This window comes from Phyllopteryx taeniolatus, chromosome 5 (genome assembly GCF_024500385.1).
Source record: "Phyllopteryx taeniolatus isolate TA_2022b chromosome 5, UOR_Ptae_1.2, whole genome shotgun sequence".
In the NCBI taxonomy this organism is placed as follows: Eukaryota; Metazoa; Chordata; class Actinopteri; order Syngnathiformes; family Syngnathidae; genus Phyllopteryx; species Phyllopteryx taeniolatus.
The window spans coordinates 26252351-26268466 of record NC_084506.1 but is presented as its reverse complement, the minus strand read 5'-3'; the positions used below and the strand labels follow the sequence as shown (position 1 = coordinate 26268466).

The 16116-nt window shown below is 42.1% G+C and overlaps 2 protein-coding genes across 2 annotated transcripts in view; one reads left to right on the top strand and one right to left on the bottom strand.

Moving 5' to 3' along the window:
* fkbp4 (FKBP prolyl isomerase 4) overlaps positions 1–15997 on the bottom strand; it is a 22041-nt gene extending 6044 nt beyond the window's left edge. Inside the window, exons 1-9 of the mRNA XM_061774233.1 lie at positions 15666–15997; positions 10874–11018; positions 10645–10787; positions 7868–7988; positions 7469–7625; positions 5799–5973; positions 5526–5711; positions 3464–3607; positions 2396–2491 (exon numbers count right to left, since the gene is read on the bottom strand). Coding sequence (XP_061630217.1) covers positions 2396–2491; positions 3464–3607; positions 5526–5711; positions 5799–5973; positions 7469–7625; positions 7868–7988; positions 10645–10787; positions 10874–11018; positions 15666–15758 — 1260 coding nt within the window. The 5' untranslated portion in view covers positions 15759–15997. The remainder of the gene's footprint in view (positions 1–2395; positions 2492–3463; positions 3608–5525; positions 5712–5798; positions 5974–7468; positions 7626–7867; positions 7989–10644; positions 10788–10873; positions 11019–15665) is intronic.
* The window catches only part of ddx11 (DEAD/H (Asp-Glu-Ala-Asp/His) box helicase 11), a 65721-nt gene that overhangs the window by 26939 nt on the left and 22666 nt on the right, over positions 1–16116 (top strand). The window lies entirely within an intron of this gene.

Here is a 16116-nt window from a genome sequence, read left to right as displayed (position 1 = left end):
GTTGCAACACGTTCCAAAAAAGCCGGGACAGGTGACAAAAAAGACTGAGAAAGTTGAGGAATGCTCATCAAACACGTTTGGAACATCCCACAGGTGAACAGGCTAATTGGGAACAGGTGGGTGCCACGATTGGGTATAAAAGGAGCTTCCCCGAATTGCTCAGTGATTCACAAGCAACGATGGGGCGAGGTTCACCTCTTGGTGAACAAGTGCGTGAGAAAATAGTTGAACAGTTTAAGGACAATGTTCCTCAACGTACAATTGCAAGGAATTTAGGGATTTCATCATCTACGGTCCATATCATCATCAAAAGGTTCAGAGAATCTGGAGAAATCACTGCATGTAAGCGGCAAGGCCGAAAACCAACATTGAATGCCCGTGAGCTTCGATCCCTCAGGCAGCACTGCATCAAAAAACGACATCAATTTGTAAAGGATATCACCACATGGGCTCAGGAACACTTCAGAAAACCAATGTCAGTAAATACAGTTCGGCGCTACATCCGTAAGTGCAACTTGAAACTCTACTATGCAAAGTAAAAGCCATTTATCAACAACACCCAGAAACTCCACTGGCTTCTCTGGGCCCGAGCTCATCTAAGATGGACTGATGCAAAGTGGAAAAGTGTTCCGTGGTCTGACAAGTCCACATTTAAAATTGTTTTTGGAAATTGTGGACGTGGTGTCCTCCGGGCCAAAGAGGAAAAGAACCATCCGGACTGTTATGGACGCAAAGTTGAAAAGCCAGCATCTGTGATGGTATGGGGCTGCATTAGTGCCAATGGCATGGGTAACTTACACATCTGTGAAGGCACCATTAATGCTGAAAGGTACATATAGGTTTTGGGGAAACATATGCTGCCATCCAAGCAACGTCTTTTTCATGGACGCCCCTCCTTATTTCAGCAAGACAATGCCAAACCACATTCTGCAGGTGTTACAACAGCGTGGCTTTGTAGTAAAAGAGTGCGGGTATGAGACTGGCCTGCCTGCAGTCCAGACCTGTCACCCATTGAAAATGTGTGGCGCATTATGAAGCGTAAAATACGACAACTGTTGAACAGCTGAAGCTGTACATCAAGCAAGAATGGGAAGGAATTCCACCTACAAAGCTTCAACAATTAGTGTCCTCAGTTCCCAAACGTTTATTGAATGTTGTTAAAAGAAAAGGTGATGTAACACTGTGGTAAACATGACCCTGTCCCAGCTTTTTTGGAATGTGTTGCAGCCATAAAATTCTAAGTTAATGATTATTTGCTAAAAACAAAGTTTATCAGTTTGAACATTAAATATCTTGTATTTGTAGTGTATTCAATTAAATATAAAGGTTGAACATGATTTGCAAATCACTGTATTCCGTTTTTATTTATATTTAACACAACGTCCCAACTTCATTGGAATTGGGGTTGCATTTTCATCAGAAACTAACAAGGTGGCCACACAGGCACGACGATCAGCCGGGCTTGCTTATCTAGTGTTATTACTTGGAAGCCCAATAGACGTGAGGTCATGACTGTGTCATTTGATTGGTGAACTAGACTTAAACGTCACTCGCTTAATTGGATTGGAGCAAAACGCGCCCAATGCGCAAGTCGAAGTCGTAGTCTTGCACACGAAATAGTTGACAAATAAGCAATAATTGATAAAAGTAGCAAGCGACATTTAGATCACTGTAATGGAGTAAAATTACCGTTACTTCTTAACAGCAGAAGCGGTGGACGTTTTTTTGTGGTCTCATCAACTGCTGTGACTTAGCCAAAGCAGGTCCCGAGCACACAGGCGGAACCTCAGGCCAATGCTCTCGCATATTAGCCCGCCACGGAGTTAATATTCAGAAATTACATCTGTGTGTGGATGTGTGGAATGGATCTAGCCGCCAGCGTTCAAGTAGTACGAAACACCCTATGATGACAGCGACCCCCGCCCATTTACTTTGGAGATGTGCTCTGTGAAGTGGCAGTACAAAAAATAAATCTGCAATCTCGTAAACTAAAATGCTAATTCGATGCTGTCAAACGGATGTGGGAGCATCAGATATGATACGGCGGCAGGCACGAGGACATCATGATTTTCGGGCGAGTAACAAAAATTTACTGTATTAATATAAATTTGTAACAGTAAACGTTACATATGTTGGAATAAAATGCCTTTTTCATAACCCCTAGGCGCCGGCATACAGTTATACAATTGTTTTCATTTTCCTTATACCCATGTATACTATGCTCTATCGACCTTTGACAATTTTTTTGTGAGAAAAAAAAATGGCCAAATTATTCATGAGAATTACAGTACTTCCTCGTCATCTGTGGGCTCTCCCATTTTAAATTGGTTGAGCTGCTAAAAATTGTTATGCATTTAGCAGCATTGTCCCATTGTGGGTTGGAAAGAACGGTTACCTTTGAGTCCCTCGCTGCAAACTTCTGGAACATGTTGGCGTATGTACGCTTGTCCTTATCGTGCTGCTCCCTGATTTGCTTCTGACAAAGAACCATCTGGACGACAACAACAGAGATGTAAGGGCAACAAAATAAAAGGCAGGATATTGTCTCACCTGGATTGGAAGACAATGACAACTGCTTTCAACACGACGGGCAAAAATTTGACACCCCTCTCTCTGTCACGCACAGTGGAATTCCACTTTCAAACAGGCATTGTCCCACCTCTAATACTACATCCAAATACAGATAATTACCAGGTAAATTTTGCCCTCCCAAACTCCGTGTCGGTGCCATTTTTACATAAAAATATGGTGGGTGTGGTAGTGGGGGAGGCGGACAAATGGAGGCAACATTGCCTCATGTGTGCTTTTATAGACAACATTAGAGAGATTAATTTAACCATGTTTTATGGTATTTTGATAATACAAAAAGGTTTATCGTTTTATTTATATTGTATTTACAGAAGGTCCTTCGTTTATGACGGACCTCTATTCCTACGGTGGCAATACAACCAAAATCAGTATGCAATGAAATGTGCTGTAACCTATAAATATGCTAATGTGTTAGTAAAGTGATAATCGCAGTACACAATACACATCTAGGCTATAAATATAAAACAATCTACTGGAAAACCAGTAAGCCGCTACCTGAGCATGCCTTCTTGTGCGGCCTAACCATGTATTCTGCATGGGACGTGGAAAAGTAATCTTTCAAAAAATAGAACACTTGCAGCACTAGTTTTAGTAGGACTTCTATACTACAGTAACACAACTACAGGGGGTGCTCGGTTTAAAACAGAGTTCTGACTGTACGATGGCGACCTAACCCAAATGTGTGCAGTCTGAACACACTGTAGTCTATCACTAATGCAGCAATTACATTAAAAATTTGTAGGGGGGGGGGGAACAAAAAAAAAACAAAAAACACAACAACACTCATTTCTGACTCCCATTGTTCACGCTTAGTAAAAGCAAAAGCTGGAGATTGTGTAAATGTGTCTAACTTCTTTGCGCAGTGACATCATACCTGACTCTTGGCAGCCTTGTTTGAGGGATAAAGTTGAACAACACGCTGAAAGTCATCCCTGGCCTTGTCAAACTCCTTCATGCCAGACAGTGCCTCGCCCCTTCGGAACAGCGCCTTCTCGCTGGACTTGTCCAACTCCAGAGCCTGTGAGCATTCACCAGACAGCCTTTATTCAATAATCAAACCCTTTGGAGTCTCTACTGTAGTTTAATACAGTGTTTCATAACCTTTATTGAGCCAAGGAACATATTTTATTTTAGAACGTAAAATCTCAAAACACAATAAAAAGTAACAAAGAGCATATGCTGAAATGATGATTTCATGTAAATTTAACCATTAATTTAATTAGGGTCTACATGCCATAACATTCTGTTCTATGGCAGAAAACAGGTTAATTATCTACCTTCTTCCCTCTAGTGGAAAAGCATGTAATTGTTCTGCCTGTCACTATCAGCACACCATACGGTGGCCAAAGCGCTTTACAAAACCTCAAATTCACCCATTCACTCACACATTTATACACCAATGGGCACTGCCTTGCATGGCAGCAGCCACATGCAAAGCGCCATCATACCCACTGGGAGCAAATCAGAGTTCAGTGTCTTGCCTGAGGACACTTTGACAGCTGACAGTTGGAGCCAGGATTCGAACTGGGGACCCTTTGGTCACTTGGACGACCTGCTCTACAAACTCAGCTGTAGCCGCCCCAAAGATATGCATCTTTATTTGTTGTAAATAAAAACAATTTGGACTACCTCCCCGTGCAACACCTTGGGTTGGGCATCGTTTGAATTTGAGCAATTCCGGTTCTGATTCCGGTTCCTTAGTTCAAGTCTGGTTCCAAACGGTTCTCAATTCCAATTCTTTTATGGGGCTGGGTCAAAAAACATTTGCATGGTTTAAATAAAGGGTGTCCAAATTATGAACATCCATTTTCTTAGCAGCCTTTGACTTGAGGTTTCTCTATAACCAGTATCAATATTAAAACTATGAACTAAAAGGCAATGTGTGGAACTAACCCAATTGACTTAATATTCATTAATGTTTCAGCTAAAAGTTAAATATAGCATTGTTAAAAGTTGTTATAACTGTTTTAACTATTTTATTGTGTCACTCACCCAGTTGACTGAGAGTTGACTTCACTGACAGCTATATAGCTGCCCCTGTATTCTGTTTCATCACGTCAAATGGTTTATAAGTGCAAGTTTTAACTTGACTTCTTGTTTTAAGCCTCTAGCCTTTTATTTTGAAGGCTACGCACCAGAACTCAGCATTTTGACACGAAAAGTAACTTCACACGGCACCGGCGATTCATTATTTTTTTTAATGGATGGAACAAAAGGCTATAAAACGCAGATTCCTTTTCCTACCCACCAATGAGGCACAAGGTTAGTGTTGTGATACTGTGAGACGTTTGTGAATTTTGTCCCAATTCATTGTGATGTAAAGTTGCTAAGGTGAAGTTTTAGCCCAAGGTTATGTTATTTTTGTCATTGGTGGTTACGTTGGTTTGAAGACTAAAATAAACGCTAAAAACCATTTACCGTTTACCTTGTTAGCTGTCTCAATGTTGGCATAGCTGTCTCAATGTTGGCATAGACTTATTTTATTTCACTCACCCAATTGACAGAGTTTACTTCACTGGAGCTCCGCACGATGTAGGCTGAGGCTCGGAACGCATCAGACGCTACACATCGTGAAAGCCTCCTTTGCACCATATAATTTATTCCAAGTGTTGCACTGATGCGACTGGTCATTGATTTTAACAAAGCTAAGACACACTTTTGTTCGCCGTCGTTGCCGTTGAGCACCAGCACCTCATTGTGCCCGTTGTTCTTCGTTGGTTTACACCGCTTCTTTGTTGCTTTTCGGTGCCACTTCTTCGCGGCAAGAGGAGTAGGCATTGAAACCGGGAACTGAAATGTTTAAATTTGAACGGTTCCGGGAGAACTGGAACGTTAGTCCTGGTTCCAATCGGTTTTCGATTCTCAACCCTAGCAACACCTGATTATCTCTCGCGGCACATGGTTGAATCACTGGTTTAGTGTGTGTGATGTCTTGCCTTGTTACAGTTTTCCAGTGCTTGGTTGGGCTCTTTGAGCTTCAGGTAGCACATGGCCAAGTTGAGATGCGCAGCCAGCCGCAGCGCTTTGGCCTTGTTCTCCTCCTCCTCGGACAACGCCGACTCATTCTCAAGCCATGACACAATCCTCTTGTACTGCACAGACGCCTGGTTGAACTTACCCTCCTGAAAGCAAAGGCACCAGTGTCAATTAGACAACATCCACAGTCAAATGTTTCTCGTGTGGCTGTAAACTCAGCCACCTGTGCGTACCTTAAAATACTGCGTGCCCTTCTCTTTCACTACTACGCTCTGTTCCAACTTCTCTGACGCATTCATCTCCCACGACTCTTTGGCCTTTTCGAAGGCTGTCAGCTTGATCTTGTACTGCAAGAGCGCCCCGCCGGGGATGTTATATTTGGTGTTTCCAGCATCCCCGAAGCCATACCTGAAAGAAAAAACAGAAAAAGTTATTTGTACTTATACCTGACCTCTTGCAGTTTCATTTAAATGAGGCATACACTGTATGCATTTGTTTTAACAGTTTAAAACTGTTCCCATGTCTCATAACATACACTATATTGCCAAAAGTATTGGCTCACATTTGAACTTAAGTGACATACCATTCCTCATCCATAGAGTTCAGCATGTCAGTCCACCCTTTGCAGCTACACTATATTGCCAAAAGCATTGGCTCACCTGCCTTGACTCACATACGAAGTTAAGTGACATACCATTCCTAATCCATAGGGTTCAATATGACATCAGTCCACCCTCTGCAATTAGAAAATCTTTAACTCTTTTGGGAAGGTTTTCCACAAGGTTTAGGAGTGTGTTTATGGGAATTTATGAACATTTTTCCAGAAGCGTATATGTGAGGTTACACTCTGATGTTGGAGAAGGCCTGGCTCTCAGTTTCCGCTCTCATTCATCTACAAGTGTTCTATAGGGTTGAGGTTAGGATTATGCAAAACAGTTTATCCACATCAAATTCATTCATCCGTGTCTTTTTTAACCTTGATTTGTGCAATGATGCACAGTCATGTTGGAACAGGAAGGGGCATCTCCAAACTGTTCCCAGAAAGTTGGAAATGTCCAAAACATTAGCCCCTGTGCTCCAGTGAAACAAAATCAGAATGCTTCCACATACCAAGAGATTTTGGACAGTCTAACAGTTTGGGGGTTACTCCTTCCTGTTCCAACATGTCTGCGCACCAGTGCACAAGCAATTCAGCATAAATACATGGATGAGAGAATTTGGTATGGATGAAGTTGACTGGCCTGCACAGAGTCCTGCCCTTAAATCGAGAGAACACCTTGGGGTTGATTTCGAGTGGACAGTGAGCCGGGCCTTCTCGTCCAACATCAGTGTGTGATCTCACAAATATGCTCATGGAAGAATGGGCAAAAACTCCATAAACTCACTCCTATACCTTGTTGAAAGCCTTCCCACAAGAGTTGAAGCTGTTACAGCTGCAAAGGGTAGACCAACATCATATGAACAGAGATGCCAACCTATTGAAATTCACTTCAAGAACAATGTCCAAATTTGTCTGAATTTCCATATTTTCATAATTTTTGTCAAGAACACTACCGAGGGACAGTTATATTTTCTAAAAGGATAAAGATAATTCTTCATACTTTTCAATTGCACAACATAATCATTACTCTGTAATCGGAATCGTTAATAAATTATGGCTTCAATATTTGTTATCCTAATGTTTTTATTCCATCATCCTTGTAATGGCTGACGCAGTTGCACCCTGAGTCAAAGTATATGAGCGTTTGACATCATATTATTATACAATAACACTTTTCAACCTAAATGGATGGGCAGGTGCTCCAGAAACCCAATTATTTGTAGAGAAACAATTAAATTCACTGACATAATATTTGTCCTTTAGATCTACAATTAAGGCTGCTCAGTAAACATGCATTCGTACTTGGGTTTGATGTAAAACAGAGCCTCCTCTCCCTCCTCCATGGCCATGATGGCTTTCTCCACTCCGGCCGGCAAGCAGAGACTGTCTCCGTCTCCGATCTCGAACTTGAGTTCCCTCTCATCGAACACGCGCCCCTCGCAGGTGCCCTCGAAGCTCACTTAAGAGGAGACAAACCAAAATGCCGTGCTCATACTGTGTCATGTCACAACAACATACTACTGTTTTAATTGTGTAATTTCATACAGCTTGTGTGTTGGCTCTCAGGCTGTGTAACTAATGAATACTGAATCTAAAAATTAAATGTATTTTAGAAAGTTACTTTTTAAATGTACACTGCTACATTTGTAGATATTGCGAAGTAATCAATTTTTTGTTAAGGTAGTATCAGAAATGTGTTACCTTCAACAGAGGCTCCTTCATTAGGCTTGGCATAGCCATGCCCTCTGGTGATAATGCGGCGGATAATCCCTCCATCCTCGTCTTCTGTTAAATCCTCCCCCCGGAAATCAAAAAGTTCCACCTGCAGGTGAAGACAGTAGGGACAGGCATAGTAACAGATTTAACAATGCGGTGTGGAAATGACCGTCATTTAATTGAGTTTAAGTGACTGAACTGTTGCGCAGTTTTCATATTTGTGCAACCAGTTTTTATAAGAGGCAGACCCTCTGCAATTAGTTTTGCTGCGATTCGAACCTTGAATGCAGGTGAAGGGCAACGCAACGTCAAAGATGTAACAAAATCAATAATGCCATATTTTATCACATGAACTTCACAACAAAAATGTCGTATGGAGCGAGATCCACCTGGCCGATGCAAAGCCGTTCCAATACAGTAACGACAACGCTGTTAAAAAGTACTGGTCCCCTTCTCTTCACAAATACATTTTTGGGATAGTTTCCCCACTTTAAGAATAGATCAAACAAATGTAAATAGACAAATATAACCCAAGTAAACATAAAATGCAGTTTAAATTGTGAAAGAAAGAAAATAAAAATATAACTGAAATACATTTCTATAACTGGCAATTAGTGTCACATCTCTGTACAGATATTTTGGCCTCACTCGTTTTAAGTCAGCAACAACGGAGAAAGCCTTTTTAAGGTTGTGCCACAGCTTTTCAATCCAGTTTAAGTACAGAATTTTAGTAGGCTACTGCAAATCCATTTTATTTTTCCTCTCCATTTTTTTTTTTAATTTGAAGTTGACTTGCTGATGTGTTTTGGACTGTTGTCCTGCTGCAGAACCCAAGTGGGCTTCAGCTCAAGGTCTCAAATGATGACCGAACAGTCTCCTTCAGGAATTTCTGGTAAATAGCACAATTCATGGTTCCATCAATCACAGCAGGTTGTCCACAGGTCCTGCAGGAGTAAGCAGCCCGAGACCATCACACTACCACCACATTTGACTGTTGGTGATGTTCTTGTTCTGTAATGCTGTTACATTTTCGCCAGATGTAACGAGGCACACACCTTCCGAAGAGTTCACCTTACCTTCCGAAGAGTTCACCTTTTGTCTCATCAGCCCATAGAATATTCTCCCAAAAGTATAGGGAATCATCCATCCATTTTCCGCAACGCTTATCCTCATTAGGGTCGTGGGCGTGCCAGAGCCTATCCCAGCTATCTTTGGGCAAAAGGCGGGGTACACCCGGAACTGGTCGGCATCCAACTGCAAGTCTTGGGAATCATTCAGATTTTTTGTGGGCGAAAGTATGATGGTCAGCAGTGGTTTTTGCTTTGGAACTCTGCCTTGGAGGCCATTTTTCCCCAGTCTCCTCCTCACCATTGAGTCACAAACACTGCCCTTAACTGAGGCAAGGGAGGCCTGCAGTTATTTAGATGTTATCCTGGGTTCCTTTGTGACCTCTTGGATGAGTCTTCCCTCTGCTCTTGGGTAATTTTTGTTGGCTGGTCACTCCTGGGAAAGGTTTCCCACTGTTCCACGTTTTCTCCATTTAGGGATAATGGCTCTCATTGTGGTTCACTAGAATCCTAAAGGTTTAGAAATGGCGCTTGCAATTCAGGCCAAAAAGTTATATTTTGGTTTCATCAGACCAGAGAATTTTGTTTCTACAGGTCTGAGTATCCTTAAGGTGCCTTTTGGCAAACTCCAAGTGGGCTGCCATGTGCCTTTTAGTGAGAAGTGGCTTCTGTCTGGCCACTCTACCATAAGGCCTGATTGGTGGAGTGCGTTAGCAATGGTTGACCTTCTGGATGGTTCTCCTACCTCCGCAAGGGAACACTGGAGCTCCGCCTTTGTGACCATAAGGTTCTTGTACACCTCTCTGACCAAGGCCCTTCTTCCCCGGTTGCTCAGCTTGGTCGGACGGCCAGATCTAGGAAGGGTCCCGGCGGTTACAAACTTCAATTTCCAAATCAAGACCACAGTGCCTTCAATGCTGCTGAAATTCTTTTGTAGCCTTCCCCAGCTTTGTGCCCTGACACAATCCGGTCTCGGAGGTCTGCAGACAATTCCTTAGATGTCCTGGCTTGGTTTCTGCTCTGACATGCACTACCAACTATGAGACGTTATACAGACAGGTGTGTGCAATTCCAAATGATGTTTAATCAACTGAATTTACCACAGGTGGACTCCATTGAAGTTGTAGAAGCATCTCAAGGATGATCAGTGGAAATCAGATGCACCTGAGCTTAAGTTTGAGTGTCATAGGAAAGAGTGTGAATACTTATGTACCTATTATGTTTGAATGTTGAATGAATGTTCACATTTTTTATACATTCACACGTCTGAACTTGTGTTTTTACTGTCATTAAGGTATATCAATTTTTGTAGAGTTTTTTTTAAAGAAAACTATACTCAAATCAGCTTTACAATAAGTAACAGCAAAATGTGGAAAACGTGAAGGGGTGGGAACACTTTCTGTTGGCACTGTACATCAATGAGTGCAGTCAATGAATGGGGCGATCATTGCAAATAGCTTCTCAAATACCCATACTCTCCTTTATCTCACCCGTTTACTCTCTTGATTATCACAATATAGCTACTGCGACCAAGGCAATCGGCTTCTTCCTTGACAATCCCGCCATGCTTTTTGTAATTTAAAAAAGTAATACAGTACAGTATATGTAGCTGTATGGCGAGGAGTTACAGTAAGAAACTGAGCTACTTCCGCACAGACCTAATAATGAGGAAAATTGAGTGTAGCACAGGCTTACCTCAAAAACAAGTGTGGCGTTGGGGGGGATTTTGGGTGGGCTGCCCGCAGACCCGTACGCATACTCTGGCCCACAGATGAGCTGGCAGAGCTCACCCTCTTTCATAGTGGCCACGCCGATGTCCCACGCCTTTATGACTTGACCTGAGCACGAACACACAGGGAAGAGGGATGGAAACAGTCATCGCCATGATGGGCTGGCGTCATCTCCTTAACAACAGGAAACCAACCTTTGCCCAACTCAAAGGAGAACTTCTCTCCTCGGTCTCGGCTGGAGTCAAAGGGAGTGCCATCCAGAAGGGTGCCCACGTAGTGAACAAAAACTTTATCCCCAGTCATTGGGAAATCTGCACCAGTGCCTTCCCTTTTCACCAGCTGAAAACAAGGCAGTGAGGACATGCAGTGGTACCTTAAGAGTTTCACTTTTCACAGTGACCAAGCTCATAACTGAATTTATTCTTGCAAATTTAGTCTTGTGTCAAATACAATTTCCCCAATGAAATACCATTTATTCATTCCAGCCCCCCAAAACAAGTTTTGTTTTAAGCGTTTTTAATAAAAGAAAAATAGCATTGTATAAAAACTTACAACATAAGACAATGTAAAAAAAAAGTTTTAAGTGATATCACTTACTTACTACTGTACTATTAATTTGCTGAGTGCCTTAAAGGGGTGTGGCCTCGTCAGTGACAAAAGGACCCAGAGTCCGATTGGCGAATTACTCTGCATGCCAGTGTCTGGGTGTGAGCTGAGCTGTGGCCTACAGCTCCTTGCAAGTGTTCTCATTTTGTGTGCATCTGTTCAAAGTATTGGCCCCCTCCTCAAATAATATTTTTGGGATAGTTTCCCACTTTAATGTTTAAGATCATCCAACAAATCTATCATGATTGAGATTTTGGCTTCTCACAATCATAAACATTTTTAAATCAAAGAAATATGATCAATCTGCCAAACAGCACATTGTGTGGATGCAAGTTCCTGCTTTGTCAAAGCACCCTGAATGAGCAGCAAACCTGTAACGTTACCCAGAGCATGTTTTAAGCTGTAAAATGACACCCTGTTCCTGTAAAATTAAACGCACAACAAAAAGAACTACACACATTGTATATTTAAATATAAGACACTTCATTTTAGAACAATCACCAGCTTAATGCTAAAACAATGGAAAGCCCTATTGACGGGCTAGCTAAAATTTGCATTAAATCATGGGAGGGCATGATTTTTTCAAGTTTTGAAATGAATACATAATTGTTCTTATTAATAGTAATTTTAATTGACATCTCTAAATTGCCCGTAGGTGTGAATGTGAGTGGTAATGGTTGTTTGTATATGCCCTCCGATTGGCTGGCAACCAGTTCAGGGTGTACCCCGCCTCCTGCCCGATGATAGCTCGGATAGGCTCCAGCACGCCCGCGACCCTAGTGAGGAGAAGTGACTCAGAAAATGGATGGATGGATAATAGTAATTTAAATAATCAAAATTATTGTGATTATTTTTTTCCCCCCCATAATCACCCTGCTGGACTAAATTGCTCAATATTCACTTAACTCCAGTGGCGGTATATCTGAAGCTCGCTTTTTTTTTTTTTTAGATCGAAACACACACACAAATAAAATCTATTTAAAACCTAACAAGCAATGTCGTGTAACTCGAAAAACCCGTACATCGGGGCCCTTTTATATCAATGTTACATTGTATTAGCAAAATTAGAAGTAAGGAACTCATTACGTGTGAAATTAAACAACCGAGTAAATCTTTTGTTATCTGCCTATTTCTAAAAAGGTGTCTACAGACCAGCAGAGAAGCCTTGCCATTGGCCCAGCAGTATGAGGGGTGGGTTGAAGGTGCACTGCTGGAGACAGATCCGCTGCTAAAACCATGTCAATTCACCATAGCAAGAAATATGCTGGGCTGCAAAAATACATTTAAAATTATTCATTCTTGGGACATTTTCTCAAAAGTCTTCTGCCAAAAATGTTTACCATACAAGACACCTGGGAACGGTTTAAAATTTGGGGAAAAAATGTCAGTCTCCCTTAAGATGTGTCATGTGCAAGTCTCGTAATTTGCATTTATAATTTTGCATCGCAGTTATTTTTTGGAAAGCCCCTGGCACATTCTAAACGATTGGCAGAAACAGGTTATTAATTAATAAGGCAACACATCTTAACAGTTGCCTGTAGAGATACCATTGCATTATCACATTATCATCACATTATTTTCTGAAGCTAATGCTGGTTACGCTGCACTTTATCTCCTTTTGGCCTGGCTTTGACATGACGTGTGTCGGCTGGCACAAGTGTTTTTTGCATTCTGGAACTTAGTCCAACCAACAACAGCTGGAAGTCTTTGACAACGGGCAGCTTGCTGAAAACCTGGGCAGCGAGGTTGAAGTATAACTTGGCCTGCATCTCCGGACTGGTGGTCGCTGGCCTGGGACGGTGAAATAGAGACTTAGTTCCTTTTTTGGGTTACCTGGCACAAGACGGCGCGTGGTCCACAATGCTGTTTTTTTTACGAAGATGTAGCCGGTTCAGCTGGTCAAGTCATTTGGCTGAGAAAGTCAGTGTGGATGTGGTTATGATGTTGTTAATTAGTGTAGAACTGTTTGCTCACAGACACCTTTTCAGAAAAAGGCAGACAAATAAAAGATTTATTTGGTTGTTTTATTTCTTACGTGATGGGTTGGCAGGCTCTCCAGACACAAATGTTTGTATCCATCCGGATCAGTCCATTTGTGCCGAGAGGCGGGGCTGACAGTGAACTGGTCCCCAGTCAATCACACGGCACATACAGTATAGACAACCATTACCTCATGGATGAATTAGTTTTCAATGAACCTCAGGACTGTGAGGAAGACGTACTAACTACTAGACTAGTAATTCCCAACCAGTTGCCATATAACTTAACTGGCCCGAAAATGATTTACAGTGGGTACGGAAAGTATTCAGACCCCCTTAAATTTTTCAGTCTTTGTTATATTGCAGCCAATTGCTAAAATCATTTTATCAGCCATTGTTGAAATTTTTGCAGATTTATTAAAAAAAGAACAACTGAAATATCACACTGCCATAAGTATTCAGACCCTTTGCTCAGTATTTAGTAGAAGCACCCTTTAGAGCTAATACAGCCGTGAGTCTTTTTGGGAATGATGCAACAAGTCATTCCACACCTGGATTTGTGGATCCTCTGCCATTCCTCCTTGCAGATCCTCTCCAGTTCTGTCAGGTTGGATGGTGAATGTTGGCAGACAGCCATTTTCAGGTCTCTCCAGAGATGCTCAATTGGGTTTAAGTCAGGGCTCTGGCATGACCATTCAAGAACAGTCACTGAGTTGTTCTAAAGCCACTCCGTTATTTTAGCTGTGTGCTTAGGGTCAGTCTTGTTGGAAAGGGAACCTTCGACGCAGTCTGTGGTCCTGAGCGCTCTGGACAATGTTTTCGTCCAGGATATCCCTGTACTTGGCCACATTCATCTTTCCTTCTATTGCAACCAGTTGTTCTGTCCCTGCAGCTGAAAAACACCCCCACAGCATGATGCTGCCACCACCATGCTTCACTGTTGGGACTGTATTGGACAGTTGATGAGCAGTGCCTGGTTTTCGCCACACATACCGCTGAGAATTAAGGCCAAAAAGTTCTATCTTGGCCTCATCAGACCAGAGAATCTTATTGCTCACCATCTTTGAGTCCTTCAGGTGTTTTTTTTCGCAAACTCCATGCAGGCTTTCATGCGTCTTGCACTGAGGAGAGGCTTCCGTCGGGCCACTCTGCCATAAAGCCCCGACTGGTGGAGGGCTGCAGTGATGGTTGACTTTCTAGAACTTTCTCCCATGTCCCGACTGCATCTCTGGAGCTCACCCACAGTGATCTTCGGCTTCTTCTTTACCTCTCTCACCGAGGCTCTTTTCCCCCAATTGCCAAGTTCAAGTTCCAGCTCTTGGAAGGGTTGTGGTCATCCCAAACATCTTCTGTTTAAGGATTATGGAGGTGTGCTCTTAGGAACCTTAAGTGCAGCAGAATTGTTTTTTGTAACCTTGGCCAGGTCTGTTCCTTGCCACAATTCTGTCTCTGAGCTCTTCAGGCAGTTCCTTTGACCTCACGATTCTCATTTGGTCTGACGTGCACTGCGAGCCGTTAGGTCTTATATAGACAGGGGTGTGGCTTTCCTGATCAAGTCCAATCAGTATAATCAAACACAGCTGGACTCCAATGAAGGTGTAGAACCATCTCAAGGATGATCAGCACCAGAGTTAAATATATTAGTGTCACAGCAAAGGGTCTGAATACTTATGGCTGTGTGGTATTTCAGTTTTTCTTTTTTAATAAATCTGCAAAAATTCAGATTCAACAATTCAATTTTTTCCCCTGTTAATATGGGGTGATGTGTGTACATTAATGAGGAAAAATGAATTTAAATGATTTTAGCAAATGGCTGCAATATAACAAAGAGTGAAAATTTTAAGGGAGTCTGAATACTTTGCGTGCCCACTGTATCTCCTATGAATTTCTCTCTGTTCAGCTACCTATGCCAGCGCTGTATAGTGACAGTCGGATAAATTAAATGCCCTTCCACTGAACTGCAGAAGGCACATAATTTTCTGCTGGAACCACTTTTGGTGACATGGTTTGGTGGTATTTCATGAGATTTTTTTAAGCTACCTTGGCTCCGGAAAGACTGCATCAATAAGCAATGTAAATAGTTTTTCTTTTTTTTTTGAATGTACAAGATAGATAGATAGCCCTAGCTTTCTTGGCACGTGCTCAACAACATACTGCACCAACAGGTTATTTATTAATAACACCTCTCAACATATTAATAGTCGCCACGGTTTATAAAACCATAAACGTTCAAAAAAGTAAGTTATCGAACTTGTTGGACGTCTCCACAATTAACGACAATGAACGATTAGTTACGCGCCCACGGGGAGCTAGCTGACGACCGCTAACGCTAGCAGCCCAAGCGGTTTAATGTTTTAAAAAATAACCAAGAGAAAACGACGCTCTCAACGTGACTATTTACCTTCAAAACACCTCCATCTTTCTTGGACGTGATATCCTCTCCTTCCATGGGGATGGTGTGGTGCCCTTCGCTCGTTTGCTCCTCGGCGGTCATTGTAAAAACGAGGGTATAGAACCTAAGCCTGACTTGAAATAGCACTCAAACACAACAACACCTGCCTGGTGTGTTTAAGCCAGCTAATAGTGGTACTATCGTTTGTTTTACCAAGGCGCTAATACAGACGGCGCGTAAATGGGTCGTCGTGCAAAGTCCACGCGTGAATGAGAGTGCAAGTCAAGCAGCTGAAGCGGAGAACTTTCCAGACATTCTGGAAGGAACCGAGAACAACCAAGCTCTGCAGAGCGTTAAATAAAATACCAACATCTCCAGAAAAGGCGGTCCTAAACAAAAATGGTTTCGTGCAACAAATATATGTCTGCTATCAGCATATTATGTCTCAACATTACACACA